At 44.9% G+C, this 18,947-nt stretch overlaps 1 protein-coding gene across 4 annotated transcripts in view; it reads left to right on the top strand.

The window, feature by feature from the left end:
• VRK2 (VRK serine/threonine kinase 2) overlaps positions 1–18,947 on the top strand; it is a 129,051-nt gene that overhangs the window by 84,119 nt on the left and 25,985 nt on the right. For all 4 annotated transcript variants that reach the window (XM_040351148.1, XM_040351145.1, XM_040351146.1 and 1 more), the window contains exon 10: positions 8,029–8,087. In XM_040351148.1, coding sequence (XP_040207082.1) covers positions 8,029–8,087 — 59 coding nt within the window. The remainder of the gene's footprint in view (positions 1–8,028; positions 8,088–18,947) is intronic.

Genomic DNA, 18,947 nt, shown 5'->3' with positions numbered 1-18,947 from the left:
TACTGTTAGTGGATGGCAAGTGGGCATTAATGTTACAGTACTGTTATGGAGCACAGAATTTATGGTTCTATATTCCTGGTATATTAGCACAATAATATGCATATGTTTTAAAAAGAAAAAAATTAATGTAAATAGTACTAGAAAGAACTTTGGCTTGGATAGCTGGCTCTTAGAACAAATTTATGTTCTGGATGAAAGAAGTCATGAACCAGTTTCACTACTTTATAAATAAGAATAAATCTCTACTACAAGCAAATATATGTAATGTTCTTGTGTTGTAAAAATCTTTTTGGCGGTGGAAACTGTTTTTTTATAGATTGCTATAGGTTTCTGTCTCATCCTAATGCTTACTGGATGGTGCACTGAATGCCCTTTACTAAAAAGCAAAAACGGATGCAGTTACCAATTTAATAAGGTAAGTGTAGGGTGCAGTAACTACAATTGGAGTCTGCCTTTCACCAGTCTGACAACAGAAAACTGATCAAAACATAGCTGATTGATTACTGTACCTTGCACACGTGACCATTGCCTTTTCAAATGCTTGAAGGGTAACTCTCTCCCCTCATCCTAAAAAAAAAACCTCTGGTGGGATTGCATAATTAATTTACATTTTCATATTGCATTTGCTCCAAGCCTAGCCATAGAGAACAATAGCCATCTCCAAACCGAAGTTTGATGCATGCCCACAGGGCACCAATATGTTCCATCTGCATCTGAGTTTTATGGTTGTCTTTGATTTTGATGAGAAGGACAGGAGGGAATTGGATTCCCTTTTATAAAGAACAGTTATGCCCCGTACACACGATCGGTTTTCCTGTCGTGAAAAAAGTTGGATGGTTTTTCCGACAGAATTCTGCTCAAGCCTGCCTTGCATACACAGGATCACACAAAAGTTCGGTGAACTTTTGACTGCCAAGAACGCGGTGACGTAAAAGACTACGACGAGCTGAGAAAATGAAGTTCTATGCTTCTGAGCATGCGTCGGAATTTGTGCACACGATAGGAAATTCCAATCTGATTTTTTCCTGACAGGAAAATGGAGAACCTGCGCTTTTTGCAGCAGTTTTTCAGTTGGAAAAAGTCTGATGGAGCATACACACGGTCGGGATTCCCGACCAAAAGCTCTCATCGGACTATTTCCAACGGGAAAACTGATCGTGTGTACGGGGCATTACTGTTTAAATGGAGAAAGGAAAATAACCATAATACATATTATTTTCACAACTTTATTTATCTTTTGCACTTGTGTATGCTAAAAGTTCCAATTTCTATAGTAATTTGAAGCTTTCTCTCCTGAATAACCCTGACTTGGAAGCTGTAAGAGCATTCCATGAGTTCAATAATGCCCTCATCATCACCCTGGGGCACATAATCGCATGAAAAGGAGATGGAGTCCTAGTCACATACACAGTGGCAAAAATAATTATTTGATTAATTAATGAATTAATTTTTCCCACTTGTAAAGAAATTAAGGGCCTATAATTGTTATTATAGGTGTATTTTAAATGATAGGGACGGAATGTCAACTAAAAAGACAATACAAGTGTTATAAATTAAGTTGCAGTTCAATGAGTAAAATAAGTATATGATCCCTTACCAACCAACAATAATTCTGGCCCCCAAAGACTGGGTACAGTATGTGGTATACAGATTAGACCTGTCAATTTTAGAAGGTCTTCTTAATGAGGCAACTGAAACTTTAGTTGCCAAGCGACAGCCAGGAAACCCTTAAGGATTTAGAGACGATCTGTAAAAAAGAGTGACCCAAAATACCCTTCCGAGATGTGTGCAAACCTGGTAACCAACTACAAGAAACATCTTACCTCTGTGCTTGCCAACAAGGTTTTCTCCACCAAGTACCAAGTCATGTTTTGCTTGGGGATCAAATACTTATTTTACTCACTAAACTCAAACTCAATTTATAAAATTTGTATCGTGTGCGTTTTCTGGATTTGTGGTTGATAATTCTGTCTCTTTCATTTAAAATACACGTATGATAAAAAAAATACAAACTCCTATATTCTGAGCAAACTAACAAAATCTGCAGGGGATCGAATAAATATTTTGCCCACTGTATGGTGAAAAACAGTAATTATATAAAACTCAGATTAACCACTTGCCAACCACCTGCGGCAAGGTGGCTCGGCTGCGCGAATCGACAGACCTGTACGTCTGTGTGGGCCATGCATGTGGGCCCGTGCATGCTGCACCCCGGGGGGAGCGTTTGCGTGAAATTCAGCAGACTAGATGTCCGACAGCCACCAGCGACCGCTGTAAAAAGAGGCAGAATGGGGATCTGCCTATTAAGGGGGTAAATCCTTTAGGGCTGAAGTGGTTAAAGGAAAAAGTTAGAAGAGTGCTTAACTTTAGTGCAGTTACTGTATCTTCTGGTTAGCACTATATGCATCAGTCTGAAATGTATGGAAACTGTTCTACATGGCAAAGAATTTATAATAGTCTTTAATCAGTCTTGTGATCCACGTATTGTAGCCATGTTCTCGACCTCTACCACATCAGCAGCTTGTTCAAGAACCTCCCCCTAGCCTGTTGACTGATAAGTGAAGGGCAGTAGTACACTGCTGAGGTCCCTATTCTGATTACTTTTTTTCTTCACAAGACAGCATGTTCCCTGCCAGCCAAGTGCATGGACTATAGTTCATTTGGCTCCTAGTGCTGGTTCCTCTCCCAGGACTGCTGTAGGGATGGTTAAGAACGTTTCAGATATTTTACAAGATACTTTCAGGGCCGATTCACAGCACAAATTGTGCATTCTGGATGCGTTTCTGCATGCGTATTTTTGAGTATTTTACCCCCTCTTTTTGTTCATTGCAATTGAGGACATTTCAGTGCATTTTTGAGGTTTTGCTGCAGTCCTTTGCAGAACTTGCTCTGGTGAGTTTAAACCCCTGAGGGGAGTGTGTTCTCACGTGGTGGACCAGGAATTATCGGTGGAAGGTGCACGCTGTATATTTCATAGGATCACCCATGGACACTGTCTGAATTTTTGTTTTGCACTTGATCATCCTTCCTAAATTCTTATTGTGGGGTTGGCCATTTTTTCACCAACATCAGCGCTGTTTGGGTATAGGACTGACACAGTTGGACTGTTTTCTAGTATTTTTTACCTCTCACTGAATTTTCATTTATTTTAAACAGCAGCTCAGATTGTGATCCCATTTATATGTGATTGCTTTAAAGGGATTGCACAACATTTTTATATTATTTTTGTCAAATTTTGTCCCCAGGTTAACCCTTCATTGTGTTATCTGGTTTTAGAACAGCAATATAATTTTTTGGCGCTGAGTGGTGTATTGAAGGCCGTTATTATACACCTTTTTTCCATATACAGGTATCTACCTGATTTTTTTATTTTACAGAGTTTATTGTAATACCTAAATAGTTGATTTGAGCACTGAAGTTGAGACTCTGGTGTGCTGTGACAACCTAAGGGAACAAGTTCAATCTCTTCCAAATGTGTCCCTCATCCACTTCAGTTAGGGAAGCTGTAAGTGTTGAATATTGAATGCATTCCCTTGGTTAGCTTGAAGTTTTAATTTCGTAAGGATTTCATCCATGAAATGTGTAAAATTAATAGAAGGAACTAAACTTGAAAGATTAACCTTTTTCCATTGTTGTTTATATGGCTTTAAAAAATGGTAATCTCAACATTAAATGCACTGAGTTAGAAGAATCAGAATGACTCCTTCTGCGTTGCTCTTATTATGTATGAATTTAAGCCTCTTACTATGAATAATACATATGTGAATATAAAAGTGAATATCATTGGAAAAGGATAAAGTGCACGCAAAAATGTAACATACAGAACAATTCTCATAAAAAAAAGTTCTCTTTTATATACTAGTTCAGTGCCCAAACTGACAGTTTTGGAAAGTCTGCATAGCTTTGCTATGCTATTGCTATGCAATCACAGGATCACTAAAGTGATCCTGTGCGTTGTACATGCAGAGCTAAGCAACAGGTATACTTTCTTAATGAAGATGTAGCATCCTTCGGTACGCACTAGAAGTATCCTGCAGGATTTTAGTCCTCCACAGCGTAGTGTGTTACTAATTGTTTTCTTGGTGACTATGGTTCCAGCTGCCTTGGGATCATTGACAAGATTCTCCTGTGTAGTTCTGGGCTGATCCATCACCGTTCTCATGATCATTGAAACTCCACGAGGTGAGACCTTACATGGAGCCCCAGACCGAGAGAGATTGACGGTTATTTTGTGTTTCTTTCATTTGCAATTATTCGCATCAACTGTTGTCACCCTCTCACCAAGCTGCTTGGCGATGATCTTGTAGCCCATTCCAGCCTTGTGTAGTCTACAAGCTTGTCCAAGACATCCTTGGACATCTCTTTGGTCTTGGCCATGGTGGAGAGATTGGAATCTAATTGATTGCTTCTGTGAACAGGTGTCTTTTATGCAGGTAACAAGCTATTATTGGAAGCACTCCTTTTAGGAGAGTGCCCCTAATCTCATCTTGTTGCCTTTATAGAAGACACCTGGGAGCCAGAAATCTTGCTGATTGATAGGGGATCAAATACTTATTTACAGGGCTCAAGTCCTGCGGGGACGCATAGGAACGGCGTTCCTGTACTTTTTCCACAACAGGAACGCAGTTCCCATTAAACGTCCCAAGCAGCGATGTTTGCCTTTGGCGCCGCCGCCCAGAAGGGACCAGTGCCATTGCTACCAGAAATGGACTGCATTGGGCTGGCTTGGCTGGGCTCTGATGGTCTCAGGTGCTTAGGCATGGGGGGGTCAGTCTCGGCTCAGCTGTGCTTGTGCGGGTGTGGGCTTGACTGGCCTCAAGCAGGGAGGCGGTCTCCTCTGGACTGGACTCGGGCAAAGGGGCGGTCTCAGCTGGCTTGGACTTGGCTCACCTCGGGTCAGCTGGGCTCGGGCAGGAGGGCGGTGTCAGCTGTGCTCATGTGGGGGGTGGGCTCAGCTCACCTTGGCTCTGCTGGCCTTGAGCAGGGGGGCAGTATCGGCTGGCCTGGACTCGGCTGGGCTTGGGCAGAGGGGTGATTTCAGCTCACCTCGGGTCAGCTGGGCTCGGGCATTAGAAGAAGAGGGATGATAATCATGTTAAACTTATCTCAGCTGTTATGTTTTAAATCTTAAACTGTTCCCCACTGTGATGCTAGTGAATGACTTACTGGAGACTTTTCTATTCCGTATGATGACCAGGGAGAGTCGTGTCTGCAGTGTCTGACTATCTCCTTGTAGTATGTCTACAGTCTCATTCCGTCTCTTGTATCATGTTCGCAGTCTCTGATCGTCTCCTGTAGTATGTTTACAGTCTCTTGCCTAGGGTAGCACAAAACCAAAATACACCACTGGTCCCAAGGGGGCCCCCCTTTACCTTTGTGTGTCTCATTTGGAGGCAGGAAAGAGAAAGGAGGGAGGGGGAAGAATTCAGTCACTGACAGTGGATTGTGAGCTCGCTCACTCACCCAAGGATGGAGGCTCAGGCATCAGCACCTTTCATCTACAATGTATCTTCCGAGCTGCTAATTTCCTTCCCACACATCTCTTTTCTAAGGCAGGGCATGCTGGGGATTGGAGTGTGGGTGGGCAGACACAGAGGGGTAGGGGTAGGAGGAGGAGCAGCAGATCGAGCCCTCTCTCCTACTCTGTCCCTGCTGGAGAGGGGGAACTGTGCTGGCTCTTTGCAGTGTAAGAGAGTTTCACAGACATTTGGCTTAGACAACTGCAGCCAAGGCCTCCAGACGGTTGGCAACCCTGGTGATTAGGGAGTGAGGCCAGTGGGCACAGCTATGCACTTGGCGGTTGTGGGTATTACTTGGGTTGCCACAGCCCAGTCTATGGTAAGACCTCATTCACACCATACATGCAGAAAAACTGATGGGAAAAAAAGCACAGATTTCACTTGCATGTCATGAGTTTTCATGTGCGTTTGTATGCACATTGACATTTTTTGTGCTTTTGCGCCTTTTGTTTTTATGCACAGACTGACATCCCATCCCCCCTCATCAGTGATCCCTATATCAGAGACTCCTGATCAGTATCCCCCTCATCATAACCTTCTCATCAGGGACCCCCTCACCAAAGACTACCTCTTAGAAGATCGCCTCATCAGTAACTCCCTCACATCAGAAACTTCTCACCAGAGCCCCCACATCAATCTCCCCTTCATCAGAAAATACTCCACAAAGACTCCCAGCATCAGTGCCTCCCTCATTGGTCTCATGCCATCAGTGCCATCTCATCTGTTTCCTGCCATTAGTTTTCAACACCATCAGTGTCTCCCTCACCTGCCTCCTGCCATCAGTGTCCCCCCCTCATTTGTCTCCTGCCAGCAGTGCCCCCTCATCTCCTGCCATTAGTGTTCCCCACCATCAGTGTCTCCCTCACCTGCCTCCTGCCATCAGTGTCCCCCCCTCATTTGTCTCCTGCCAGCAGTGCCCCCTCATCTCCTGCCATTAGTGTTCCCCACCATCAGTGTCTCCCTCACCTGCCTCCTGCCATCAGTGTCCCCCCCTCATTTGTCTCCTGCCAGCAGTGCCCTCTCATCTCCTGCCATTAGTGTTTCCCACCATCAGTGTCTCCCTCATCTGTCTCCTGTCATCAGTGTCCCCCTCATCTGTCTCCTGTCATCGGTGTCTCCCGCTATCTATATCCCCTGCCATCAGTATAAGTATACCCTCTTTTTATTTTATTAAACAATAAAATATCACAATGGGTGGAAATGGTCAACTGTCTCTTGATACGTGAGAAACTCACTTATCAGCATAGAAATGCCCTGAAATGTTTTTATTCAATGTGGCAACCTTGGCCTGTCACTCCAGGTCTGGGGCCTACACAACGGGTCAAAGATAGGCCCTTGCAAATGTAATGTAGTGACTTTGTACAGCCTGCTAGTGACAAATCGTGGTTTTTCGTGATGTGTACTGTGGAAAGGTAGTCATGATTTGATGGTTACTAATTTTTTATTAAAATTTTCTTGAGCGGGAGGTCATCCATTACCATGTGAGAACTGGATGTATGCACTTTTGTTTTTTCAGTTTATTATTGTTTGTTTTTGTTTTTTCTTTTTCTGTTTAGTATTTCTGATTTTGCCGGACCAATGGTCCAATCTAATATAACTTGAATATGCTATATGCTGCGCAGTAACAGTTACTATTTTTAAGGATGGGTATGTACAGGTAGATACATCAACCCGAATGTTTGTTTGTAAAACCTAAAGATGCTCTATGCCTGTATTTTTTACTGCTGCCCGAATACGTTGGTTATATATGTGTCTGTCATATGGTTTTCTTAATAAACTTTTTTCTGATTTAAACAAAAAAAAAAACAATAAAATATCCTTTAGTATCACTTTAACTTTCATATAAGCTTTAATTTGGTATTGTGGTCATTTCAAAACCCATTAACATGATACAATTGTAAAAGAAAATGATGCCCCAGCTAGATTATTAAAAAAAAAAGACAGCTTTGTGTGCAATCCTCCACCTTTGGTGCTGTCCCCCACAGTAACTCCTTTTCAGTACAGAGTATATTTTAATGCTGCCTCATATTAATGCATCTAAAACGTGACATAAATATGTGTGCAGAAATGTATATAAACCCTCAGTAGTTTATGTCAGAGTGCCAGTTCTTACTCCCATCATGCTGGGCTCATGTTACTTTACTAGCTTCCTGTCCATTGGGGTGAGCCTTTCTGAAAATCCCACTAACTGTAAGCTAGTCTCTTATGTCTCTTATGTCATTAGAAGCTAATCTGGCTACTGAAAAATAGACTGCCGTACATTTTCTGTACGCGCTTTTACTGATGCAGTGTGATGGCTTCATATACACTACACTATATGAAACTTTTTAAACTTTAATTAAAATGTACACAGAGCTGAAACCCAAAGCAAGCACATTGTTTTAAATGAATGTATTACTGAAATAAAATCTAAATCGGCTTCTACAATGGGCATGTTTTTATCTACCGTATGACCAAAATTCCCAGATCAATACAACACCAAAGATCATTATTTTTATTACTTTTTTAGGCTTATGGATGGAGTCCCGAATTCAGTCACTGCATGGTTGGGTCAAGAAGATGGATGTAGTAAGTGTAAATGAGATATAGTAAACACTAATTTGTTGTTTCAAGATGTGATGCAGATTGTTTAAGCACCAATGTTTCACTTCAATAGGAAACTATCATAAATGCAAGGCATCTAACTGTGCTCTAAGGAGTGTATGTAATGAACTGTAACAATGGCCTATTAATTCTGCCGGAATCCAGCAGCAATGGTCAGAGGTGCTACATGAACCATATTCCTTTCTCTGCAAAATAAGATACTTGGAAAGAAACCTAATGTTCAGGAATAGGGAAAGGGCTGTATTTATATATGGTATAAAACAGAACAATGTGCTATTGTTCTTCTCTTCACCGAGACTTGTTCACGCACAATGAGCATGCAATATTAAATTAATTTGTGTTTTCCAATCAGCGAGAGTGCCAAAATACCCATATGCAAATAGAAATTTGTACTGCCATATGGTAATGTAATAAACATTACATTACCCTCTGGGGCCAAAGTAATTTTACATCTTCGTTGCCAAAGGGGCCGTTCATTTGTCACATAGGGATGCCCTGGATGTCACTGATATAACCAAGAGTAAAACAAGCCTACCATTTTCAATATTGTGGTACAGACCTGTAATCCTGAGGCCTGTTCATTGCTGTCTTATAATATTCCAGAAACAGGGGAATGCTAACCTGAGTACTCTTAAAGGGAATCTATTGTGCATGTGTATATATAGTATATATATGTAAGACATATGTGTGTATATGTATGTATGTTTATGTGTGTGTGTGTGTGTGTGTGTGTATATATATATACACATAAGTTTTTTATGGCCAGGAAAATATATTTTTAAAATATTTCTCTTGTGTTCATGGATGGACACAGCAGCATATTCTTGACAGTAGGGTATTAGCCTTCTATTAGGAGAGGACTAGGCAGAAACATGTCAAAGTGTTAAATCAACATTAAACTGTACAGTACCACCCAGGGGGCGGTCCCTCTGGGTACAACCCCTCTCTCTGCATCTGGTAGCTCAGTTTTTTTTCTGCCTAGCATAGAAGGACCTGGCTCCCTGGGGGGCCTATTAGGTCCTGGATCATTTTAATTTTTTTGTATTTTTTCCTTCTTTGATCCTGTGATCTACTTTCTACTGCCGACTGGGCGACAGGCTGGATGTTCTAGATCCTTGTAGTCTCCCCACGACATGCCCCGATTGCTCCAGGGGTGGCCGGTGAGCTACGCGCTCCGGGGCACGCATATGACCGGGCTAATTACTGTCCGTGTCACAGTGTGCTGGGCCGACAGCTACCCCTGTACTACTCGGGTTGTGGATCTGTCAGGGATGCTCCAGTGTTCCATGCAGGATGGGGCAAGTAACAGTTCCCCTTGCTTCGGCAGGCTAGCGTGGCTGGGCATTCCCGGGGAGGTCAACTAGGGTTTTTTTCCACCCTTCCTTTCTTCTCTCCCCTCCTATGCTCTGGGAGCTAAGCTTACTGTGTGTGGCTGGTGGTCCGTCTGGGGGGGGGCTCCATTCTATAATGGGGCGCTACGCTGTGGGTCCGCTCTCTTGGGGGTGCTGTCCGGCTGTTGTGTGTTTTGTGTACTTTTCCTTTTATTACATGTTTACAGCCGCCATTTTGGCGGTGTCCACAGCTATATTACGGTGGCCATTTTCTTGTAGCCCGCACGCTCTTTTTACAGGGCGTTCGACCATCGGCCATCTTGTTGTGGGTTTTGACCTCTAGCGGTGGCTTAGGTATCTGAACGGAGCGAACACCTCAGGGAGAGAGTGATGCATGTGGTTGTGCAGGGAGAGCACCTCTAGGGAGACAGTGCGGACGGCAGCTGTACAGCAACTGGCTTGGGTGGCGCGTTCTCTGGGGGGGCCCCTTGACATCTGTAGCAGCAAGGAGGGTGGGATGTGTGCCTTGCTTTGCGTCCCTAAGGGTTTCAGGCACATGGGTCAGCATGGCGTCGGAAGCTGATGCTTCTTACCCAGACATACCTGTGTGAGCAACTGGTGCCCCTGCACCTGCTGTTTCTGTGGATGCTATGTCGGCGGCCCTGGAGGCTTTTGTTGCAGGGTGGAAACGGTGTGTGCGGGCGAAAGGGGGGTAAAAAGCGCCCCCACCATCTTCTGGGGACATCTCGGATTCGGGCCTAGCTGCTGCTCCCGGCCCTGATTCTGATGTGTCAGAGGATGCGGACCACGACCATTCGGAGAGTGAGGATGATTCTGTGTGCGGGATACTCTTAAATTGGAGGATAAGGCGGACGCATCTACTGAGACGTCGGTCCCTTTAGGGTTCCGTAAGCTGACCCACACTGAGAAGGTGTTTCCTTGTGTACCTTATCTTGATAAACTTTTATACAAGGAATGGGAACGACCGCAAAGGGTCATTTTGGTCCCCAAATGTATAGCGGTCCGTTACCCTTTTGAGGAGAGTTTCCTGAAGAAATTAACTTCTTCCCCGATAGTGGACCCTTGTTGACACTCTCTCAGAAAGTAGTCTTTTTAGTGGCTATTACGTCGGTCAAACAGGTTTCTGAGCTGGCGGCCTTTTCTTGCAAGGCTCCTTATCTGATCCTCCACAAGGATAAGGCGGTGCTGCGCCCGCAGCCTTCATTTCTTCCTAAGGTCATTTCGGCTTTCCGTCTCAATGAGGACATTGTACTTCCGTCCTTGTGCCCTCGTCCGTCGCAGGAGGCTGCGTTACATTCCTTGGGTGTTGTCCGAGCTCTGCGGGTGTACCTCTCTGCTACTGCTCCGTTCCAGAGGCCGGACTCGCTGTTTGTATCGGTGGGCGGTCCTAAGAAAGGCCGGGCGGTCTCGTTGGCCACAATCTCTAGGTGGATCAGACAGATCGTGATTCAGGCTTATGCCCTACGGGGGCGGGAGCCTCCCTTTTCTGTCACGGCGCATTTGACCAGGGCAATAGGTGCCTCTTGGGCTTTCCGACATCAAGCATCTGTCTCGCAGGTGTATAAGGAGGCGACCTGGTCGTCCGTTCACACTTTTACTAAATTTTACAAGGTTTATGTGAGTGCATTTTTGGATGCTTGCTTCGGCCACAAGGTTTTGCATGTGGCTGTTTAAGGTTGTAACTCCTTCGTTGAGGAGCTCTGGTTGTGTTTGGGGTGAAGTTTGTTTGTTTGGTTGCTGTTCCCACCCCTTGTTTTTTTGACACTGCTTGGGGACGTTCCTACTATCAAGAATATGCTGCTGTGTCCGTCCATGAACACAAGAGAAAATAGGATTTTTGTACTCACCGTAAAATCCTTTTCTCGGTAGTTCATGGACAGACACAGCCCCCACCCCTCCTTGGGCCAGATTCAGGTAGAATCTTGAAATGCCCGCGATTCACGGAGCAGTTGCTCCGTAAATTGCGCGGGCGATATGCTAAATAGCCCTGCGTAAGGGCGCCTAATGTAAATGATCCCGCCGGGGGCGGGAATCATTTAAATTAGGCGCGCTCCCGCGCCGAGCGAACAGCGCATGCTCCGTCGGGAAACTTTCCCGACGTGCATTGCGGCAAATGACGTCGCAAGGACGTCATTTGCTTCTAAGTGAACGTGAATGGCGTCCAGCGCCATTCACGGTTCACTTACGTAAACGACGTGAAATTTAAATTTCACGAGCGGGAAGCGCAGCTATACCTTAGCATTGGTTGCGCCTGCTATTAGCAGGAGCAGCCTTATGCTAAAGTCGCCGTACGGAAACTCCGTACCTTGCGTGCGCAGGGCCCGCGCAACTTTTGTGAATCGGTGGTAGTATGCAATTTGCATACTATACGCCGATCACAATGGCCGCGCCCCCTAGCGGCCAACGCAAGAATGCAGCCTGGGATGTGAAGGCATAAGGAGGCTTATGTCTGTCACATCCTAGGCTGCAGTCGGTGTAACGAGGTTCCTGAATCAGGAGCACTCGTTACACCGGAGCAAGTAAGCCCTTGTGCCGCGCAACCTATGGTTGCGCGGGCGCAAGTGCTTCTTGAATCTGGCCCCTTGTTTTTAGGTTTGTACCGCTTTTTGACGAACTGAGCTACCAGATGCAGGGAGAGGGGTTATACCCAGAGGGACCGGCCCCTGGGTGGTACTGTACAGTTTAATGTTGATTTAACACTTTGACATGTTTCTGCCTAGTCCTCTCCTAATAGAAGGCTAATACCATACTGTCAAGAATCTGCTGCTGTGTCCGTCCATGAGCTACAGAGAAAGGGATTTTTACGGTCAGTACAAAAATACTATTTTTTTCCCCAGAGTATTTTGTATTCTCACTTTTAGCCAGCAGGTGGATCTGCAGACCCTATTTTGTTTTTTTTAGGCAATAATTGTGTATATCCTAATTTTATGGTACAGGACACAGGTTGTACAGGTAATTTAAACCTGGCAAAGCTTTTACACACACAGAGTAGGGTACGGTTTTGGGTGTACCCCTAAAACCGTACCCTACTCTGAAACTTCAGTTTTTTGCTAGTGTGCTTATGTGAGGGACCTCTTCTTTCTTATTATAGACTGCAAGTGGCTACAGGGCAGCTGTAGGAAGTCATCAACGCCATGTTGTAACATGGGATGAAAAAATATAAAAAAAAAACAAGTGCACATCGTAATTGGTTATAATACACTGTGCTCTAATAAATGACAATGATTTTGGGTTTACATCTACTTTAAAGCTAAAGCATGCTTACACACATGCACACACATACAATAAATAAATTGACATATACCTCTATCTGTTGTAGACTTTTTTTTGAGGTGTCTTCCACTTTACACATACTGCAGCATGGATCTCTATTAGTGGGTGGCTGGGAGGTGTGGTTTTCCCTCAGAAGTTTCTTCTAATGTGGACAAAATGCTTGATCCATGTTTAATAAACACTGGGAAAACTCATTACAGAATTTAGAACTCCCAAAATGGAAGTATCAAGCTTACATTACACTTACAGTGTACAACAAACTCTCTTAGATTTGATGAGTAGACTTACTGTAGGTAATGTATGCCACTAAGGGGCTTGAAGCATATTTCTTGTAAATTACATAAGCTACCCTTCTTTGATCATGTTGTTAATAAACATGGATGAGCTTTGGGTTCCCTGCAACTTAGAGATTCAATGTGAATCCTTCTGATTGGAGACTTATAGTCCTGGTAAATCTAAGTGAAGATTTTTTTTTTAAAACATATTGTACTGCATGGCCTTTGAATTATGGCCAGCAGCCTAAAGCCCTGTACACACGATCGGATATCTGATGAAATCTAATCCGATGGATTTTTTTTGTCGGATATCCGATGAAGCTAACTTTCATCAGTCTTGCATAAACATTATCAGACTAAATTCCGACCGGTGACGTAAAACACTACGACGAGCCGAAAAAAATGAAGTTCAATGCTTCCGAGCATGTGTCGACTTGATTCTGAGCATGCGTGGATTTTTCTCCGATGGAGTTCCACACAGACGATCGGATTTTCCTATCGTTTTTTTTTATCCATAGGAAAAAATTAAAACAAGTTCTATTTTTTAACACCGTTGAAAAAAAGACAGATGGGGCCCACACACGATCGGTTTGTCCGATGAAAACAGTCCATCGGTCTGTTTTCATCGGACAAACCGATCGTGTGTACACGGCTTTGGATGGGCCAATAAGAGGACTTTTGGATAAGCCAGCCCCCTCAATATAAAAGAGGGCACAGGGCAGCCATAGTGTCAATTGGAAGCTGTTGTAGGAAAATACCGTATTTGCCGGCATAATAGGCGACTGGGAACATAAGACGATTCTACAGTTAAATTGTTGGTTTTGGGCTATACTCGCCAAAAAAGATGACCCCCTTCCGACTAGTCTGTCAGCCCGCTGGATGTGTGGTAATACCGTATGTACAGTAGCTTCGGCTACATACAGTATACCGCGCTGAGCTAATCATGACAATCAATGTATTCTATTAATGATTACAAAGCCTGCTCGGATTGGCTTTGAGAGTCAGAGAGGTGCAAGCTGATGATGCCAATCACGGCAAGCGATGTATTCTATTAACCACTTCCCGACGGCCGTACGACTTTGTACGGCCGCAGGATGGTTCTACTTCTCTGAGTGGCCGTCTTTATACGGCCTCCGCTCCTCCTGGCCACTGGGGGAGCGCAAGCCCGCCGCATCACTGGGATGCCGGTGCGCGTGCCTGGCGGCCGCGATGTCCGCCAGGCTCCCGCGATCGGCGGCGGTTACAGAGACAAGGATGTGGATCTGTGTGTGTAAACGCACAGATCCACGTCCTGTCAGGGAGAGAGGAGACCGATCTGTGTCTCTTGTACATAGGGACACAGATCGGTCACCTCCCCCAGTCAGTCCCCTTCCCCCACAGTTAGTAACACTATGCAGGGTACACATTTAACCCCTCCCTCACCCCCTAGTGTTAACCCCTTCAATGCCAGTCACATTTATACAGTAATTGGTGCATATTTATAGCACTGATCGCAGTATAAATGTGAATGGTGCCAAAAATGTGTCAAAACTGTCCGATGTGTCCGCCATAATGTCGCAGTACCGATAAAAATTGCAGATCGCCGCCATTACTAGTAAAAAAAAAAAATAATTCTGTCCCCTATTTTGTAGGCGCTATAAATTTTGCGCAAACCATTCGCTTATTGCGATTTTCTTTTTTTTTTTTACCAAAAATATGTAAAATACGTATCGGCCTAGACTGAGGAAAAAAAAAAAATTAGCTATTTTATTTTTTAGCAACAAGTAAAAAAATATTATTTTTTTCAAAATTGTCGCTCTATATTTGTTTATAGCGCAAAAAATAAAAACCGCAGAGGTGATCAAATACCACCAAAAGAAAGCTCTATTTGTGGGGAAAAAAAGGACGTCAATTTTGTTTTGGAGCCACGTCGCACGACCGCGCAATTGTCAGTTAAAGCGACGCAGTGCCGAATCGCAAAAAGTCCTCTGGTCAGGAAGGGGGTTTAAGTGCCCAGTAAGGAAGTGGTTAATAAATACAAAGCCTGCTCAGGTTGGCAGAGGTTGTAAAATCATCAGCCTGCTCCTCTATGACTCTCAAAGCCAATCCCAGCAGGCTTTGTAATCATTAATAGAATACATTGCTCGTTGTGATTGCCTCAGCGTGGTATATTGTATGTAGCCAAAGCTACATACAGTATTACCGCACATCCAGCAGGCTGACAGATTAGGGACATTCATTTTTGGGCCAGCTTAGCGCAAACGAACTAAAAGTGCACATTTTATACTGGCGTTTAAGACCCTAGATTTTTGGGGGATGTATTTAAGTATAAAAAGTCGTCTTATATGCTGGAAAACATAGTAATAGGGTAAACGGACAAACTGCAGACTGGGTCTGTTAAAAAAAAACTGTACCTGGTTTCTCAATGCTAGCTCTTTGGGCAATCAACCTCTTTACTGCATTTTTTGTTCTTATTATTGGTGTCTATTTTGGCTTTAACATATTTACTGTTCTTTTAATCCAATGGGTTACTTTTAGCTGCTGTGCAGTCAAAATCATTTTTTTTTGCTACTGGGCTCCCCTTTAACCACTTCTTGCAAAATAACATACCTGTACGTCATTTTGAGGAGGTAGTTGTACTGGGGTGATGCTTGCAGCTGTAGGCTTTACCCCGGTACTGTTTTTTAGAGCTGTCTTGCAGGTGATAGCAATCAATGTGGCTAAGCAGCCGCCCAGCCACTATCACAAGGAGCAGGAGGGGACGTTCTCCCTCCCACCACCTTCCGTTGCTCTGCCCGGGTCTCGTGTCCCACCAGGAGACCAGCTGGCATGTCCGTCCGCTGACCACAGTCCTGAACAAAGCCGAAATCGGCTTTGATTGGGTCTCCGATGTAGTGACCCGGAAGCAACGTCACTTCCGGTTTACTTGACTGCCAACGGTGCCAATTTGAAAAAAATCCCCGTTGCTCACACACTCAGCGTCATTTGCAGAGGTTGTCTTTGAGAATTGGACGTTATAGTGCTGCCAGCATTTCTTCAGAGGTTGAAGGAGTGGGGTGTCAGCCTGTCAGTGCTCAGACCATACTCTGCACACTGCATCAAATTACTGGAACCATGTCCTACCATAGTCTGATGAGACCATGGTAAACTTATTTTTTTCAGATGGTGTCAAGCGCGTGTGGCAGCAACCAGGTGAGGAGTACAAAGACAAGTGTGTCTTGCCTACAGTCAAGCATGGTGGTGGGAGTGTCATGGTCTGGGGCTGCATGAGTGCTGCCATCACTGGGGAGTTACAGTTCACTGAGGGAACCATGAATGCCAACATGTACTGAGACATACCGAAGCAGAGCACGATCCCCTCCATTTGGAGACTGGGCCGCAGGGCAGTATTGCAACATAACGACCGCAAACACACTTCCAAGACGACCACTGCCTTGCTAAAGAAGCTGAAGTTAAATGTGATGGACTGGCCAAGCATGTCTCCACACCTAAACCCTATTGAGCATCTAGGAGGCATCCTCAAATGGAAGGTGGAGGAGCACAAGTAAAGCTCTGGTGAACCTCATGCCCAAGAGGGTTAAGGCAGTGCTGGAAAAAAATGGCCACACAAAATATTGACACTTTGGGCCCAATTTGGACATTTTCACTTAGGGGTGTACTCACTTTTGTGAGATACTGTAGGTGTATAACTGGGAGCAGGGGGGAGGGGAAGTGTGAGTTGAATGCCCAAATATTTTAAGGAAGTTTGGCATCAGGTGAAAGAGAATGAGGATTGCAACCGTTTACATAAGCCCGAGGGGACGTTCAAGGGTAGAATCTCAGACTTGCTATAGTTGATTCTGAAATTTGAAAGTGAGCTAAATGCCTGTAGCTCTGCCATGATGTTGGCGAGAGAGATCAAAGGGATCAACAATCCCTTTAAAATCTGGGTTTAAGTGTATCCTATTAAGCAGTGGTTCGAGGGTGAGCACAAAAAATGAAGGAGGACAGTGGACAACCTTGCCTGGTTCCATCAAAAATCGTAAACGTATCAGATAGGATGTCCTCCCTCTTAACCCGAGCCTCAGTAAAGCAAGGCTATCCAGAAGAGCATGTTGGGGCCAAGGCCTAGTCTAGCCAGCACCACTCAAAAGTTTACCCAATTGACCCTGTCAAATGCCTTTTTTGGCATCAGTGGTAAGCAATAGGACAGGGTGTACGGTCAGGCTGCGATCATGCCCAATGTATTAGCTGAATCGCATGGTTAGAGTTGTCTCTGGCTTCCCTCCCGGTAATAAAACTTGTTTGGTCTGGATGGATCACTGATGGCATAATGGGTTTAAGGCGGTTAGCTAAGATCCTTGTGAGTATTTTTATGTCAGTATTTAAAAGTGAAATCGGTCTATAACTGCTAGGGGTATTAAGATCTTACCGTGATATGACTGTGAGGTAAGCAGGCAACCCCTCTTGAATTGCCATTTTAACCTATGTGTGTCACCTTGTGTCTGTACCAAGGCCAAACATTCAAGGGTATGTAAACTTTTGATCAGAGCCATTTGGGTGATTTCTGTTATCATGTGTGTTATCATGTGTGTGTTGGCATGATCAGTCATATTTTCAACATCATGATTTCTGCCAGGGTATGCAAACTTTTCAGCATAACTGTTCGACTTAATGTTAACCTCTATACAGTGGCACTTGGAGCCAGCTGCACTGGAAACCAATCGGGTGTGCTGCATGCAAATGTGCTGACAAGAAGGATGCTTATGAGAAAAAAAAGCAGAATGTTCAGAGGTATAACCTCATCAGTTTGCTGCTGTTCTTTTGCTGACCAGTCATCAGGTTGTAGGTGAAGAGAGGACATGACCGTTTTTTTTTCTCCTATAGTCTACAACTATAGTCAAGAAAATAGTGTGATCTACCTGACAGTTTGTGGCAGAACCATGTAAATCAGTGGTTGGCAACCTATGGCGCGCGGCCGCTAAATGTTCGGTCCGTGTCAGGCTGACGCACCCCTGCACGTGGAGCTGTCACAGCGGGGCGGGCTCAGGCAGTGCAGCAGCGCTGTGACAGGGCAGGGAGAGGGTGGTCAGCTGTGACAGGGTGTGGAAGTGCCTGGGCCAGGTGTGGACTGCCCCAGTACCTGGGTGACACCCAGGGTCGGCCGCCATATTGACTCCGCCCCTCACAGCAGAGCGGAGCAGGAGACAGAAAACACTGTCTTCTGTACAGCAGGGGAGAGCGAGAGTGAAAGAGCAGCGCTGAATAGAGGACTGGAATGGAACTTTCAGAGTTAACTTTCTAAGTTAATCAGCAGGTGATTGGTTGCTAGGTGGTCCTAGCAACCAATCATTAGCTTGTTAATATAAAAAAATTAACTCCAGCAGTTCTCCCTCTCTGCATGAGTAAGATAGGAAGGAGCAGAGCTGTGGCTGTGTAACATGCAGGTGTCCAGAGCTGTGAGGGGGGGGGGGGGGGTGTAATGTGCAGGGGTACAGAGTTGTGCGGGCTGTGTGACATGCAGGGGTCCAGAGCTGGGGAGGCTGTGTGAAATGCAGGAGTCCAGAGCTGTGGGGGGTTTAACATGCAGGGGTCCAGAGCTGTGGGGGGCTCTGTAACATGCAGGGGTCCAGAGCTATCAGGGTGGGCTGTGTAATGTGCAGGAGTCCGGAGCTTTGGGGGGCTGTGTAACATGCAGGGGTCCAGGGCTGTGGGGGGGGGCTGTGTAACATGCAGGGGCCAAGAGCTGTGGAGGGGCTGTGTAATGTGCAGGGGTCATGAGCTGTGGGGGCTGTGTAACATGCAGTTGTCCAAAACTGTGGGGAGGGGGGCTGTGTAACGTAAGGGTTTCAGAGGTGTGGGGGCTGTGTAATGTAAAGGGTTCCAGAGGTGCGGGGGCTGTGTAATGTAAAGAGGGAGCAAGAGGTGCAGGGACTGTGTAATGTAAAACTTTGTATTAGTAAAGT

This window comes from Rana temporaria, chromosome 4 (assembly GCF_905171775.1).
Source record: "Rana temporaria chromosome 4, aRanTem1.1, whole genome shotgun sequence".
In the NCBI taxonomy this organism is placed as follows: domain Eukaryota; kingdom Metazoa; phylum Chordata; class Amphibia; order Anura; family Ranidae; genus Rana; species Rana temporaria.
This window is presented reverse-complemented; position numbering and strand designations above follow the sequence as displayed.